Source organism: Heterodontus francisci, chromosome 14, assembly GCF_036365525.1.
Source record: "Heterodontus francisci isolate sHetFra1 chromosome 14, sHetFra1.hap1, whole genome shotgun sequence".
Lineage (NCBI taxonomy): Eukaryota > Metazoa > Chordata > Chondrichthyes > Heterodontiformes > Heterodontidae > Heterodontus > Heterodontus francisci.
The window spans coordinates 15,701,362-15,717,693 of record NC_090384.1 but is presented as its reverse complement, the minus strand read 5'-3'; the positions used below and the strand labels follow the sequence as shown (position 1 = coordinate 15,717,693).

The window sequence follows — 16,332 nt, the reverse complement described above, 5'->3', positions numbered from 1 at the left end:
TTTTTTTCTGACTGTGGGGAAAGATTCTTTGCAACTCTCCCCTTTGTGCTCTGGGACACACCTGCCTGCAGGTATTTGTGCAGACTCTACTGCACTCCCCTGTGTAACTTCGACTAGGTGAGGCATCACCCTCACAGTTTCTCTGCCCCCTAGAGGTCTTTCCTTGTCTCTGCAGGTTCCTATGAATGCTGTTAGCAACTCTGGTGGGGTGCTTCTAGTGTCTCATTTACGTAGGAAGATGTAGGGTCTAACCTTTCAAATTTTTCGGGGTTGGCTGACCAGACAATAGGGGTTTTTATTCGGGATTCCTCCCAGACTTCCTTTCACCTGCCCTCATGGCTGCATTTTCCCCTTCTGGTTCTAACCTTTTGCCTACCAGTCCACTTTTGTTCTCGGCAGGGCCCCCTTACAGTTCACCAGTCCTCTTCTGGAGGGTCATCCTAACATCGGTACAGGACTTGGGATGCAGGTTTCACTGTAGGTTGGGGTTTCCCCTCAACCTGCCACATGTGGCATCTCCTGCAGTACTCCACCATATCTTTGTGGAGATTTGGCCAGTCAAACTGCTGTCTTATCTGGGCTTTGGTTTTTCGTATACTGGCATGTACAGCCACTGTAGTCTTGTGGGCCCTTCTTAATATTTGTCTCCGGTACCTCTGCGGCACCACTAACTGGTGAACCACTGTCCACTCCTTGCTCTCAGGTCTGTGAGGAGAACTCCATTTCCTCATCAGTACCTCATTCTTTAAATAGTAGCAATCAGTGATTCCCTCTGCTTCACTTTCAGACTGGGCAGCCTGTGCTAACTCTCGTAATACTAGGTCGGCTCGCTGAGCCTCAGCAAGGGAAAATCCATTTAACTCATTCCCTGGGTCTGCTAACTTTCCAAAGAAAGTCTTGGGCAGGCGGACCTCATGGTCATCTGCCTGCAATGTCAATGCAGTTTCCTCTGGGGGAGCTGGTTTGACCATGGCCTGATTCACTACATATTCAGGGAAATTGCAGGGGACCATCTCCTGCCACTGCCCTGTCTCTCTGACCTCCTGCGGTCTTTCTTTCACTACTGGGGGTGCTACCACCTTCACCCCTGCCAGATCATTACCTAGGAGCAGGCCAGCCCAGTCCACAGGCAAACTAGGGACAATCCCTATGGTCACTGGTCCCGAAACTAGGTCACACTCCAGGTGAACCCAGTGTACAGGTACAGGCATACACTGCCCTCCAATACCATTCACCACCATTCTGGTGTTCACTGCACTCTCTGGGGGAAAGGTCTGGCCTTTTCCCAGTAAAAGGGATCGAGTGGCCCCTTGTCCCTGAGAATTACTATGGGCTTGTTTACCTCACTCGAGGGGTATGGGGTTACTTTCCCTTCAAACACAAAACCCTGATAGCCTTCAGGAATCCTAGTAAATTTTCCTGCACTTGCAGTAGTAAACTTCCTGGATTGCGCTCTTACTGCAGTTAAAGCTACAACTTGCTCTTTTGTGCTCTCCTTCAGGATTCCTTCTTCACTGAGTGAATGTGCCCTGATTAACCCTACAGGTTTTCCCTTTAATTTCTAGCAGTCATCCTTTAAATGTCCTGCCTTATTACAATGGAAGCACACAGGTCTCCGAGTCTCACTGCTGCTCACAGCACCTTGCTTTTTGGCTAGAAGAGGGCCCCTGTGTCTCCTCCTTTTCTTTCTCTCTCAGGACTACTTAGGCTCCTATCACCTTCCCACCCTTGGTCCTTTTCGGATTTGTGGGGGTGACTAGGAAAGGTTCTCCTCTGGGAAACCGAGTTATAAATTAAAGCAAACTCATCAACCAGAATGGCTGCTTGCCAGGCTCTCTGAAGCCGTTGCTCCTCGACATGGGTCTTTATAGAGAGTGGGAGAGAGTGTTTAAATTCCTCTAACAGAACTACTTCTCTGAGATTCTCATAGTTGATCTGTACTTTAAGAGCCCTCAGCCACTGGTCAAAAGCCAGCTGCTTACTTCTTTCAAACTCTAGATAAGTTTAATTAGCTTACTTCTTGAGGGTTCTAAACTTTTGGCCATAGGCTTCGGGTACTAATTCATATGCCCCGAGGATAGCATTTTTGGTCAGTCTGGCAACTCATCTGGCAACAAGGAATGAACCTCATGGGCTGTTCTAGTTAGCTTGCTTTGCAATTAAAAGAGGCCAGGTCTCAGCTGTCCATTTTAGCTGCCTTGCTAGTTTCTCAAAAGACACAAAAAACACTTCCACATCTTCCTCATTGAATTTTAGGATCAGTTGAGATAGTTTTAACAATTCTATACCCAGCCCTGAATTACACTCCTCCATATTGGCCATGCTTTTACTGGGGTTACTCTGTCGCCCCCCCCCCCCCCCCCCCCCACCCCCAGTTAACTCAGGCCGCTTCAGCTCTCTCTCTTCACATTCCTTCCGGAATATTCTTTCTCTCCTCTCTCGTTCCTTTTCCTCAAATTCAAGTTTCCTTTGTCCGAATTGTATCTTTGCTAACAATACCTTGTCAGAGTCGACTTCAAACCCTGTTTCTGCTTCTTCAGATTCAAGGGAAAAATGGTTGGCCACTAGCCTTAAGAGTTCAGACTTCCTAGCCTTGCCACATACAGTGATCCCACACTGCTCAGCCATTTTCTCAACTCCTCCATAGACAGTGCTTTTAACTTATCCCAAGTTATTTTACCCGGGCTTGGGGAGCTACTAGCTTCAGTTGCAGATATGTTAGTATTCAAGCACACACAACCACAAGAAAACCTGTATTGAAATCTTTTCCCTTTTCTTTGATTGGGAACAATTTGGCTTCCCACTTCCAATTTCTCTCGTTTGTCTGTGGGTAAAATCCAGGAAGGTAGCCCCCAAATTTCTGTTACGACCAGGTGAGAAAGGGGTCTAGGGTTCCCTCTCATCCTTCACCTGGTCTTACTGTAACAGGGTTTAATTTTAAACACACTGCTTTTTTAACTCTCACTTAGCGAATCCTTATTCACTAACTTCCAATTATAAGGCAAAGAAACTAGCCAAACAGGTTTTCTCAGGTTTACAGAAAAAAGGTTGAACTTTATTAAACTTAAACTCTAATTTGGTTAACGCCGATGGATGCACAACGCGCCCACACTAGCATGCATACGCGATACACACATGCATATAGAGACAGAAAAGAGCAGAAGAAATAAAGTGGAAAAGTTTGAAAAGTTATCTGAAGATGGTTTTGGTTACTGTTCTCTGAATTCGCTGTAACATTGTGGGTTAAATTGGAGCAGGGAATAGCCCCTTTGTCCTTCCAAGCACTGTCTATTAGTATGCAAATGTTTTTTCCAGCCACAGCTGATCTGTTTAACAAGTCATTTCCTCGCTCCAGCAACAGTTTAAAATCAATGTTCATATGACAAAATTAATATGTCTCATTCTTGGCAGGTGGAGGTCTAGCATGACAGTGTGTGTGTGTGTGCGCGATTAAATACATGAGTGGGTGCAGTTGCAACAATTTCGGGATAAGGCACATTGCTCAATAAATAATTAATCTTCTGTTTTAAACCTACAAGAAAACCTCTCATTTCTGTTTATTTGACAAATAAAACACCAAAGGGTTAAACCCTAACAACAAAAACACTTGCTGCTGTCAGGTGGGAGTTGAACAGCGGGAACCACTCACACCTATCACCACGTGGCTGTAACACTGTCTTAATTTCCTTTCTTGTTTTTTCCTCTCAAAGGCTCTCTCTCTCTCTCCTGGAATTCTTCTTGTTGGAATTCTATCTCTAGTTTCTGCTCTTCGAGGCAACTTTTTGCCAAGATAACCAGGTCTGTTGCAGGTTCCATATCTTCAGCCTGTTCCTGGGGGTGAGGAAAAATTGCTTCGCCAGCATTTTTAGCACTTCAGGCTTCTTCGCCTTTTGCCTCACACTAAGTTCCATGTTTAGCTATTGCTCTGAACTGTTCAATCATTATGTTTGTTAGCTTATGCCAAATTAAATCCCCTTGTTCTACGAACGATTTCATGTTAAAGTCATACGTTCTACTTTAAGTGTTAATATACCCAAAGCCTGCTGATGCAGACCTTGTTTTTTTCAAAACTATTTCAGCTATTGAACTTTTCCCCTTTCCAATTTATTCTTTTAAAGTCAAATTCAGCTCATTTAGTCCAATTGGTTCAGATTCCAGATGTAGCCCCCAATTCTCTTATGGACAGGGCAAGAGAATTGCTGAAATCCCTGTTCCCTTCCCAACTCTCTGTAATCAGTAAGCTTTTGAGAGGAAGATGTGTGTGTTTTTTTTTGAAAATCCCTGAGTGTGTGGATTTGAATAACCAGCAGTAAGCTCTTCGTGGGTTCAAATAAAGACAGAGGATTGTTTATTTACACACTCGCCCTGAAATCTAACACCAGCACACTCAATCACGCAGTCACACACACAAATATACTCCAAGAAAAGTAGAGTTGAGAATAGTGCACATTTACAGGTTATAAGCAAAAAGAATAGTTCATAATTTACGTGATTGTATTGTTCTGGACAACACATGTTGCAAGCCTGATGAAGGTGTCTTCACTCCAGAAGTGTAGTTTAGGTAAGTTTAATAGACAAAGTCATATTCTGATGTGGTTCTCAGGATTCTCTCAATGGTGGACTTCCTGCAGGTCGCCAAGTTGATTGTACTGTCATTACCAGGAGGTCAGTTTGCTATATTGGCGGACCCAAAATTGAACAGGCTTGGAGACCTTGCATTGTTATGGCCCAGATGGTACTGCCTTGTCTGCTGCTGCTGCTTTTTGCAGTCAGCATTTAAAGATTAAAAAGGAGACAAACTTGGATGCTCTACCATGTGACTTCTCACAGTTCCTTTTCCAAATATGGTAGTGGTCTTAGGTTGATTTGCCACATCCTGGTTTATTATTGTAAGACATTCATCCGGAGGGGGTGGGGTGTTAAAACAATCACCTTTTTGTCTCAGAAGAAACCCATTCAATTCAGGAATGTCTCTTGATGGTTTCAGTATAGTCGACACCTCTTAGTCTGGAAGGTATCCTTTTGTCCTTTCAAGACAGTGAGACAATTTTTGATTACACAGGCCAGGTCATCTGACCTTCGGTGACCATCTTTGTAGCACATTGTTCACTTTTTAAAGGAAAAGTCAATTTCAAAGAGTCCACATTGAATAAAGTTCATATCTTAAAAGTTAGGTTGAGGGAAGGGCATGATTGGCAACTAAATATCCCAGGATATCGATGCTTCTGGCGGGATAGAGAGGGAGGTAAAAGGGGTGGAGGAGTTGCAGTACTGGTCAAAGAGGATATCACAGCTGTGCTGAAGGAGGGCACTATGGAGGACTCGAGCAGTGAGGCAATATGGGCAAAACTCAGAAATAGGAAGGGTGCGGTAACAATGTTGGGTCTGTACTACAGGCCTCCCAACAGCGAGCGTGAGATAGAGGTACAAATATGTAAACAGATTATGGAAAGATGTAGGAGCAACAGGGTGGTGGTGATAGGAGATTTTAATTTTCCCAACATTGACTGGGATTCACTTAGTGTTAGAGGTCTAGATGGAGCAGAATTTGTAAGGAGCATCCACGAGGGTTTTCTAGAGCAGTATGTAAATAATCCAGCTCGGGAAGGGGCCATACTGGACCTGGTGTTGGGGAGTGAGCCCGGCCAGGTGGTTGAAGTTTCAGTAGGGGACTACTTTGGGAATAGTGATCACAATTCCGTAAGTTTTAGAATACTCATGGACAAAGACAAGAGTGGTCCTAAAGGAAGAGTGCTAAATTGGGGGAAGGCCAACTATACCAAAATTCGGCAGGAGCTGGGGAATGTAGATTGGGAGCAGCTGTTTGAAGATAAATCCACAATTGATATGTGGGAGGCTTTTAAAGAGAGATTGATTAGCGTGCAGGAGAGACATGTTCCTGTGAAAATGAGGGATAGAAATGGCAAGATTAGGGAACCATGGATGACAGGTGAAATTGTGAGACTAGCTAAGAGGAAAAAGGAAGCATACATAAGGTCTAGGAGGCTGAAGAAAGACGAAGCTTTGAAAGAATATCGGGAATGTAGGACCAATCTAAAACGAGGAATCAAGAGGGCTAAAAGGGGTCATGAAATATCTTTAGCAAACAGGGTTAAGGAAAATCCCAAAGCCTTTTATTCATATATAAGGAGCAAGAGGGTAACTAGAGAAAGGATTGGCCCACTCAAGGACAAAGGAGGAAAGTTATGCGTGGAGTCAGAGAAAATGGGTGAGATTCTAAACGAGTACTTTGCATCGGTATTCACCGAGGAGAGGGACATGACGGATGTTGAGGTTAGGGACAGATGTTTGATTACTCTAGGTCAAGTCGGCATAAGGAGGGAGGAAGTGTTGGTTATTCTAAAAGGCATTAAGGTGGACAAGTCCCCAGGTCCGGATGGGATCTATCCCAGGTTACTGAGGGAAGCGAGAGAGGAAATAGCTGGGGCCTGAACAGATATCTTTGCAGCATCCTTAAACACGGGTGAGGTCCCGGAGGACTGGAGAATTGCTAATGTTGTCCCCTTGTTTAAGAAGGGTAGCAGGGAAAATCCAGGTAATTATAGACCGGTGAGCCTGACGTCAGTGGTAGGGAAGCTGCTGGAGAAGATACTGAGGGATAGGATCTATTCCCATTTGGAAGAAAATGGGCTTATCAGTGATAGGCAACATGGTTTTGTGCAGGGAAGGTCATGTCTTACCAACTTAATAGAATTCTTTGAGGAAGTGACAAAGTTGATTGATGAGGGAAGGGCTGGAGATGTCATATACATGGACTTCAGTAAGGCGTTTGATAAGGTTCCCCATGGTAGGCTGATGGAGAAAGTGAAGTCGCATGGGGTCCAGGGTGTACTAGCTAGATGGATAAAGAACTGGCTGGGCAACAGGAGACAGAGAGTAGCAGTGGAAGGGAGTTTCTCAAAATGGAGACGTGTGACCAGTGGTGTTCCACAGGGATCTGTGCTGGGACCACTGTTGTTTGTGATATACATAAATGATTTGGAGGAAAGTATAGGTGGTCTGATTAGCAAGTTTGCAGACGACACTAAGATTGGTGGAGTAGCAGATAGTGAAGGGGACTGTCAGAGAATACAGCAGAATATAAATAGATTGGAGAGTTGGGCAGAGAAATGGCAGAGTTCAATCAGGGCAAATGCGAGGTGATGCATTTTGGAAGATCCAATTCAAGAGTGAACTATACAGTAAATGGAAAAGTCCTGGGGAAAATTGATGTACAGAGAGATTTGGGTGTTCAGGTCCATTGTTCCCTGAAGGTGGCAACGCAGGTCAATAGAGTGGTCAAGAAGGCATACGGCATGCAACAAGGGTTGGCAGGTCATGTTACAGTTGTATAAGACTTTGGTTCGGCCACATTTGGAATATTGCGTGCAGTTCTGGTCGCCACATTACCAAAAGGATGTGGATGCTTTGGAGAGGGTGCAGAGGAGGTTCACCAGGATGTTGCCTGGTATGGAGGGCGCTAGCTATGAAGAGAGGTTGAGCAGATTAGGATTACTTTCATTAGAAAGATGGAGGTTGAGGGGGGACCTGATTGAGGTGTACAAAATCATGAGAGGTATAGACAGGGTGGATGGCAAGAAGCTTTTTCCCAGAGTGGGGGATTCAATTACTAGGGGTCACGAGTTCAAAGTGAGAGGGGAAAAGTTTAGGGGAGATATGCGTGGAAAGTTCTTTACGCAGAGGGTGGTGGGTGCCTGGAACGCGTTGCCAGCGGAGGTGGTAGACGCGGGCACGATAGTGTCTTTTAAGATGTATCTAGACAGATACATGAATGGGCAGGAAGTAAAGAGATACAGACCCTTAGAAAATAGGCGACAGGTTTAGATAGAGGATCTGGATCGGCGCAGGCTTGGAGGGCCGAAGGGCCTGTTCCTGTGCTGTAATTTTCTTTGTTCTTTGTTCTCATATGATATGTATTTACTGGGCATAACAACTACACTACATCAGAATGGTATGTTATACCCTGCCAGCAGTGAGGGTACCTGGCTGAAACAGTGCCTTGGGTGCTGAGAACAATAGAAGTGTCTGGCAATTGGCTTTTGTACTTAGATGGTGATTTGATGTGCTGGAGTGTAGGTATCTGACTGGGGGGATTGTTGTTTGCCTTCATCTGGGCAGTAAGAGTCAGTGGCCTCTGGAGAGGTGGGTGAAAATGACAGCAATAATGGTGCATGTGGGTGGAATGAGTTCTATTAGTTGCATTGATGGTTTACTAATACTGGATCTGAAATAGTGCACTTGTGTTGCAGGGGTCGTACAGCGCTGTATTCCTGTGAAGTATCACTACTCCTCGTCAACAGTCCCACAGAATCTTCCAGTCAATTTAACCATGACCATTCGGCAGGATGAGTGGCACGCACTACGTAAGTACTGAGAAAAGAGGGCCAGGACTGAACTGCAGTAATAGATTAACAGGGCCTGAAACTTAGTAATGCAGAGCACCAAGTACTGTGCCTGGAGAAATATAATGCAACAGGGACTGAGCTTCAACGTAATACTGAGTATCAGGCACTGAGCCTCAGAGTAATACAGATGACGAGGAACTGATCAGAGTAATAAAAAGTAACCGGGGACTGATCCTCAGTGTATTAGAGTAACAGGAACTGAGCTTCTATGTATTCGAGTAACAGGAACTGAACCTCAAAGTAATAGAGGACCATGGGCCGAGCTTTGGAGCAACATAGAGCAAATGAGTGGGGGCAGGAGCAGGGTTTGGAGTGGGAAGAAGGGAAAAGTTTGAGGAAGGGTAAGGGGAGAAGGGTAAGGGCCTGGATTGGGGTGTGGGAAGGGCAGGAGTAATAGAAAAGAGGAGGGTTTTTAATTTTTTTTAATCCATGAGGCCAGTGTTTATTGCCCATCCTAAATTGCCCTTGAGAAGGTGCTGGTGAGCCACCTTCTTGAACCGCTGCAGTCCATGCATGCAGGTACTCACACAGTGCTGTTGGGAAGGGAGTTCCAGGATTTTGACCCAGTGATGATGAACAGACAGCAATATATTTCCTAGTCAGGTTGGTGTTCCCATGCTCCTGGTGTGCCTGACCTTCTAGGTGGTAGAGTTTGCAGGTTTGGGAGGTGCTGTCGAAGAAACCATGTCAAGTTTACTGCAGTGCATGTTGCAGATGGTACGCACTGCAGCCATGTTGCACCAATGGTGGAGGAAGTGAATGTTTAAGGTGGTGGATGGGGTACTGATCAAGCGGACTCCTTTTTCCTGTATAGTATTGAGCTTTTTCAGTGCTGATGGAGCTGAGCTCATCCAGTCAAGTGGAGAGTATTCCATAACTTCGCTGACTTGTGTATTATAGATGGTGGAAAGGCTTTGAGGAGTTGCTTGCTTCAGGATACCTAACCTCTGAGCTGCTCTTGTAGCCACAGTGGTTATGTGACCTGTTCAGTTAAGTTTCTGGTCAATGGTGACCCCCAGTATATTAATGGGGGATCCCACAATGGTAATGCCATTGAATGTCAAGGGGAGGTGGTTAGACTCTCTCTTGCCATTGCCTGGCACCTGTGTGGTACGAACGTTACTTGCCACTTATCAGCCCAAGCCTGAATGGGCTGCTTTGTTATCTGAGGAGTTGCAAATGAAACTGACTGTGCAATCATCAGCGCGCCTTGCCACTTCTGATCTTATGATGGAGGGAAGATCATTGATGAAACAGCTGAAGATGGTTGGCTAGCACACTATCCTGAGGAACTCCTGCAGCAATGTCCTGGGGCTGAGATGATTGGCTTCCAACAACCATATCCATATCCTTTGTGCTAGGTAGGACTTCAACCAGTGGAGAATTTTCCCCCTGATTCCCATTGACTTCAATTTTAGTGAACAGGACACCTGTGGGCAATTTTTCCACTTTGTTGGGTAGATCCCTATGTTGTAGCTGTATTGGAACACCTTGACTAGGGTTGCAGCTAGTTCTGGAGCACAAGCCTTCAGCTCTACTGCTGGGATATTGTTGGCACTATAGCCTTTGCTGTGTCCAGTGTGCTCAACCAATTCTTGATATCACCCAGTGTGAATCGAATTAGCTGTAGACTGGTATCTGTGATGGTGGAGACCTTAGGAGGAGGCCAAGATGAATCATCCACTTGGTACTTCTGTCTCAAGATGATTGAAAACACTTCATCCTTGTCTTTTGTACTCAGTTGCCGGGCTTTGCCATCATTGAGGATGGGGATGTTCATGGAGCCTCCTCCAACCGTTAGTTGCTTAATTATCCACTACCTGATTGAGCTTCAGTTCCTGGTTCCCTGAGTCTCGTACAGCAAAGGTTAGATATAGAGTAGAGCTCCCTCAAGTCTCCTTGAGCAGGTACAGCATAGGCAAGATACAGGGTAAAGCTCCTAATCAATATGGTTAAATTATTTCCCAATTTCTTGAATGCTTGTTCTGAATTAACTTTTTAAGCTAGTTCTTCATTTTCATGCTGCCTACTCAGATTCTCGGTACTCTGAGCTTCAGTTCCTGGTTCCCTGAGTCTCAGAGTACCGAGAATCTGAGTAGGCAGCATGAAAATGAAGAACTAGCTTAAAAAGTTAATTCAGAACAAGCATTCAAGAAATTGGGAAATAATTTAACCATATTGATTAGGAGCTTTACCCTGTATCTTGCCTATGCTGTACCTGCTCAAGGAGACTTGAGGGAGCTCTACTCTATATCTAACCTTTGCTGTACGTGCCCTGGGAATGTTTGATACAACAGTGTAGAGGGAGCTTTACTCTCTATCTAACTGCTGTATCTGCCCTGGGAGTGTTTGGGACAGTGTAGAGGGAGCCTTACTCTGTATCTAACCAGCGCTGTACCTGCTCTGGGATTGTTTGATGCGACAGTGTAGAGGGAGCTTTACTCTGTGTCTAGTTTGTGCTGAGCAGTGTTAGGACAATGTAGAGGGAGCTTTACTCTTCATCTAAATCATGCTTTACGTGCCATGGAAGTGTTTGGGACACTGTAGGTACAGATTTACTCTGTATCGAATCCATGCTGTACTTGTCCTAGGAGTGTTAGGTGGGACTGTGTAGGGGGAGCTTTACTTTGTATGTAACCCATGCTGCATTTGCCTTGAGAATATTTGATAGGACAGCGTAGATGGAGCCTTACGCTATCCAACCCATGCTTTAACTGATGGACAGTGTAGAGGGTGCTTTATTATGTATGCAAACTGTATTGTAGCTGCCCTGGGCATGTTGGATGGGACAACGAAGATGGTACTTTTTACTCTATCTCACCATGCTTTGTCATCTCTGAAGGTTTGGTGGGACAGTGTAGTGTTTGACTTACTCTCTGTCTAACCTGTGCTGCATCAACCCTGGGAATGTTTAGTGGGACAGAGGAAGTAAAAGCAGGAAATGTATTCTGTATCTAACCTGTGATATACCTTGCCTGGGCTCAATTGGGAAATGTGGAGTGAGCATTACTCTGTGTCCAACTCGTGCTGCATCTGCCTTTGAAATGTTTGATGAGGTACTGTACAAGGAGTTTTACTGTGTCTAACTTTTTTCTTTTTTTTTCTTTTTTCTTCTTTTTTTCATTTTTCCTTAGGGAGATTTACTCTGTATCTAACCCCCATGCTGTACCTGTCGTGGGAGTGTTTGATGGGGGACAGTGTAGAGGGAAATTTACTCTGTATCTAGCCTGTGCTGTACCTGCCTCAGGATTGTTTGGTGGTTCAGTTTCGAGGGAGCTTTACTCTGTATATAACCCGTGCTGTACCTGCCTCGGGATTGTTTGATGGCACAGTGTAGAAGGAGACATATCTGTACTTAACCCTTGCTGTACTGCCCTGTGAGTTTTGGATGGGACATTGTAAAGGGAGTTTTACGGTTCCTGCCCTGGGTGTGTCTAATGAGGCAGCGTAAAATGAGCTGTAGAATCATAGAAAACAGCACAGAAGTCTGTGTTGGCTGTTCCTGTTGGTCCCACTCCCTGCTCTTTCCCCAGATCCCTGCAATTTCTTTCTCCAAGTATTTGTCCAAATCCTCTTTGAAGGCTACCATTGACTCTATTCACCACCTTCTCAAGCAGTGCAATTAAAATCCTAGCCGCTTATTGCACAAAAGTGTTTTCTCGTGTCCCCTTTAGTGCTTTTGCCAATCACCTTAAATCTGTGTCCTCTTGTTATTGACCCTTAAACATTAGAAACAGTTTCTATTTATTTACTCTATCTAGACCATTCACGATTTTAAAGACTTTCAGATTTCTTCTTAGCCTGCTCTACTCTAAGCAGAACAACCACAGCTTCTCCAATCTATCCTTGTAACTGTAATCCCTCAACCTGGAACCATTCTAGTAACTCTTTTCTGTATCCTTTCCATAGCCTTCATGTCCTTCCTAAAGTATGCTGCCCAGAATATTCAGCTGGGGTCAAACTCATGTTTTATAAATGCTTCTTCATAACTTCTTGGCTTTTGTACTGTGTGCCTCTGTTTATAAAACCTAGGATCCTATATGCTTTATTATGAAGGCACTGGATACAGCAAAGGCTATGGGCCCTGCCAACATCCCGGTTATAGTACTGAACACTTGTGCTCCAGGACTAGCCGTGCCCCTAGTCAGTACAGCTACAACGCTGGCATCTACCTGACAATGCGGAAAATTGCCCAGGTATGTCCTTTCCACAGAAAGCAGGACAAATCCATTCCAGCCAATTACTGCCCCATCAGTCTACTTTCAGTCATCAGTAAAGTGATAGAAGGTGTCATTGATAGCGTGATGAAGTGGCACTTAAAGAACAACGAACAAAGAACAGTACAGCACAGGAACAGGCCATTCGGCCCTCCAAGCCTGCACGGATCTTGATGCCTTTCTAAACTAAAACCTTCTGCACTTCCGGGGTCCCTATCCCTCTATTCCCATCCTATTCATGTATTTGTCAAGCTGCCTCTTAAACATCGCTATCATACCTGCTTCCACCACCTCCCCCGGCAGCAAGTTCCAGGCACTCACCACCCCCTGTGTAAAAAAACTTGCCTCGCACATCCCCTGTAAACTTTGCCCCTCGCACCTTAAACCTATGTTCCCTAGTAACTGACTCTTCCGCCCTGGGAAAAAGCTTCTGACTATTCACTCTGTCCATGCCACTCATAACTTTGTAAACCTCTATCATGTCGTCCCAATATTCAGCAATAACCTGCTCACCGATGTTCACTTTGGGTTCTGCCAGGGCCACTCAGCCCCTGACCTCATTACAGCCTTGGTCCAACCATGGACAAAAGAGCTGAATTCCAGAGGTGAAGTGAGGGTCACTGCCCTTGACATTAAGGCATCAAGGATCCCCAGCAAAATTGAAGTGAATGGGAATCAGGGGGAAAATCCTCCATTGGTTGGAGTCATACCTAGCACAAAGGAAGAAGGTTGTGGTTGTTGGAGGCGAATCATCTCAGCCTCAAGACGTTGCCATAGGAGTTCCTTAGAGTAATGTCCTAGGCCCAGCCGTCTTCAACTGCTTCATTAGTGACCATCCCTCCATCATAAGGTCAGAAGTGGGCTGCTCGCCAATGATTGCACAGTGTTCAGTACCGTTTGCAACTCCTCAGATACTGAAGCAGTCCATGCCCTCATACAGCAAGATCTGGACAACATTCAAACTTTGGCTTATAAATGACAAGTAACATTCATGCTACACAAGTGCCAGGCAATGATCATCTCCAACAAGAGAGAATCTAATCAACTTCACTTGATGTTCCGCAGTATTACCATCGTTGAATCCCCCACCGTTGAAATCCTGGGGGTTACCATTGACCAGAAACAGAGCTTGACCTGCCATATAAATACTGTGGCTGCAAGAGCAGATCAGAGGCTGGGAATCCTGCAACCAGTAACTCACCTCCTGACTCCCCGAAGCCTGTCCACCATCTACAAGGCACAAGTCAGGAGCATGATGGAATACAGTGCAGCTCCAACAACACTCAAGAAGCTCTAAGCCACCCAGGACAAAGCAGCCCACTTGATTGGCACCCCATCCACCACCTTAAATATTCACTCCCTCCACCACCGACGCACAATGGCAGCAATGTGTACCATGTCACAGTGGCGCAGTGGTTAGCACCGCAGCCTCACAGCTCCAGCGACCCGGGTTCAATTCCGGGTACTGCCTGTGTGGAGTTTGCAAGTTCTCCCTGTGTCAGCGTGGGTTTCCTCCGGGTGCTCCGGTTTCCTCCCACATGCCAAAGACTTGCAAGTTGACAGGTAAATTGGCCATTAGCAATTGCCCCTAGTATAGGTAGGTGGTAGGGAAATATAGGGACAGGTGGGGATGTGGTAGGAATATGGAATTAGTGTAGGATTAGTATAAACGGGTGGTTGATGGTCGGCACAGACTCGTTGGGCCGAAGGGCCTGTTTCAGTGCTGTATCTCTAAACTAAACATGTCGAAGAGGTATAAGAACCAGTTACCACCAGCTTTTCAGGTCATGTTCTGAGTGAAAAAATCTGCTCATCTCTCCTTTAGATCTTTTTCCAATGCTTTTGAATCTATGACCTCTAGTTATTGACCCACTCGCTGGAGAGGATAATTTTTCTCTCCCTACTCTATCAAAAACCTCTCAGCATCTTGAAACCCTCTATTAGGTCACCTCTTCACCTCTGTTCTAAGGAGAACAGTCCTAATGTTTACAACCTCTCCTCATAATTGAAGTCCCTCATCCCTCGTCCCTTGCAGATAAACCTCCTCTGCACCTTTCTAAGGCCTTTACTGTAGTGTAAGGGTCTGAAAGAGTTAATATTGAGAGAGTGTAAAGAATATCTCCTACCATGATGATGTAAGAGATCACATGGGAGAGACTTGGCGAGTTGCAGCATGTTTTCAGAGGAGTCACACAGACTGGTCTGAAACTGTGCATAGCTGTAATAAAGGTTATTGTTCTGATTACTCAAGACTAAGGAATCTATCTAAGCTAGACTAACTAAGCATATTAAGGTGGCAGAATACCAACCAAACATACAACATTTAATTCTTTCCTACAGTGTGGTGCTCAGAATTGCCCACGATATTCCAGCTGAGGCCTAACCAGTGATTTATAAAGTTCTAGCATGATCCCTTTTCTTTTATATACTATTCCTCTGTTTATGCTTTTTAACCACCTTATCAACATGTCCTGCCACCTTTAAGGATTTGTGTATATTGACACCAAGGTCCCTTTACACTTTTCAAAATTATATCATTTATAGTTCACTGTGTTTCCATATTAGACCTCCCAAGTGCATCACTTCACACTTCTCCACCGTGTTTCAACTCCGTCAGCCATGCTTCTGCCCATTTCACCATCCTGTCTGTCATCCTGGAGCCTATAACTATCCTCATTACTGTCTACTATTTTACCAAGTTTCATATCATCTGCAAACTTTATAATGTTGCTCGCTATACCTGAGCCTAGTCATTTAGAAAAATTGCAAAGAGAAATGGACCCATAACTGGTTCTTGGAGAACACCGCTGCAAACCACATCTCCACTTGAAAAACATCCATCCAACCATCATCCTTTGCTTTCTGTCATTGAGCCAATCTTATATCCGTACCACCACTTTCCCCTTAATCTCATGGGATTCCATCTTCTTAATAAGCCTCCATGTGGCACTTTGTTGAATGCCTTCTGAAAGTCCACATATACAACATCTACTGCACAACCTTGATCAACCTTCTCTGTTATCTCATTGAAGAATTCAATCAAGTTAGTCAGACATGATTTTCCTTTAACAAATCCATTCCAACTCTCCCTGATTAACCCATGCCTTTCCAAATGAAAGTTTATTGTCCCTGACAATGGTTTCCAATAGCTTTTCTAACACTGATGTTAGGCTGACTGGCCTGTAGTTTCCTGGTTTATCCTTCTCCCCTTTCTTGAATAATGGTATAACATTAGTAACTCTCCAGCCTCTGGCACTTCTCCTGTATCCAATGAGGATTGAAAGATTGTGACCAATGCCTCTGCTATTTCTCTCTTTGCTTCTTTCAGCAATCTAAGATGCATTCCTTCTGAACCAGGTGCTTTACCAACTTTCAGTAATGCTAAGCTCTTCAGTATATATACTAACCTATTCATAACTTCCCTCTCCTGTTTAGTATAACATTTACATCATTGTCTTCCTTTGTGAAAACAAATGCAAAGTACTCATTTAAAGCTTTAGCCATATCCACTGCCTCTACATGAAGATTTCCCTTTGGGTCTGTCATGCACCCCCCCCACCTGCCAAGTATGAGGCACATTAATTTTGCCACATGGACATTAAATTTCAAATTGTTGCTGGGAAGAAGAGAAGGCCTGTTACAAGGAATTGCCAGGCCCCTGGCCGGAAAGACATTTTTGCATATTGGCA

General features: G+C 44.7%; 1 protein-coding gene across 1 annotated transcript in view; it reads left to right on the top strand.

Annotated features, from left to right (window-relative positions):
- Positions 1–16,332, top strand: part of LOC137377247 (transmembrane protein 178B-like) — a 75,578-nt gene that overhangs the window by 16,819 nt on the left and 42,427 nt on the right. Inside the window, 1 exon segment of the mRNA XM_068046787.1 lies at positions 8,271–8,384. Coding sequence (XP_067902888.1) covers positions 8,271–8,384 — 114 coding nt within the window.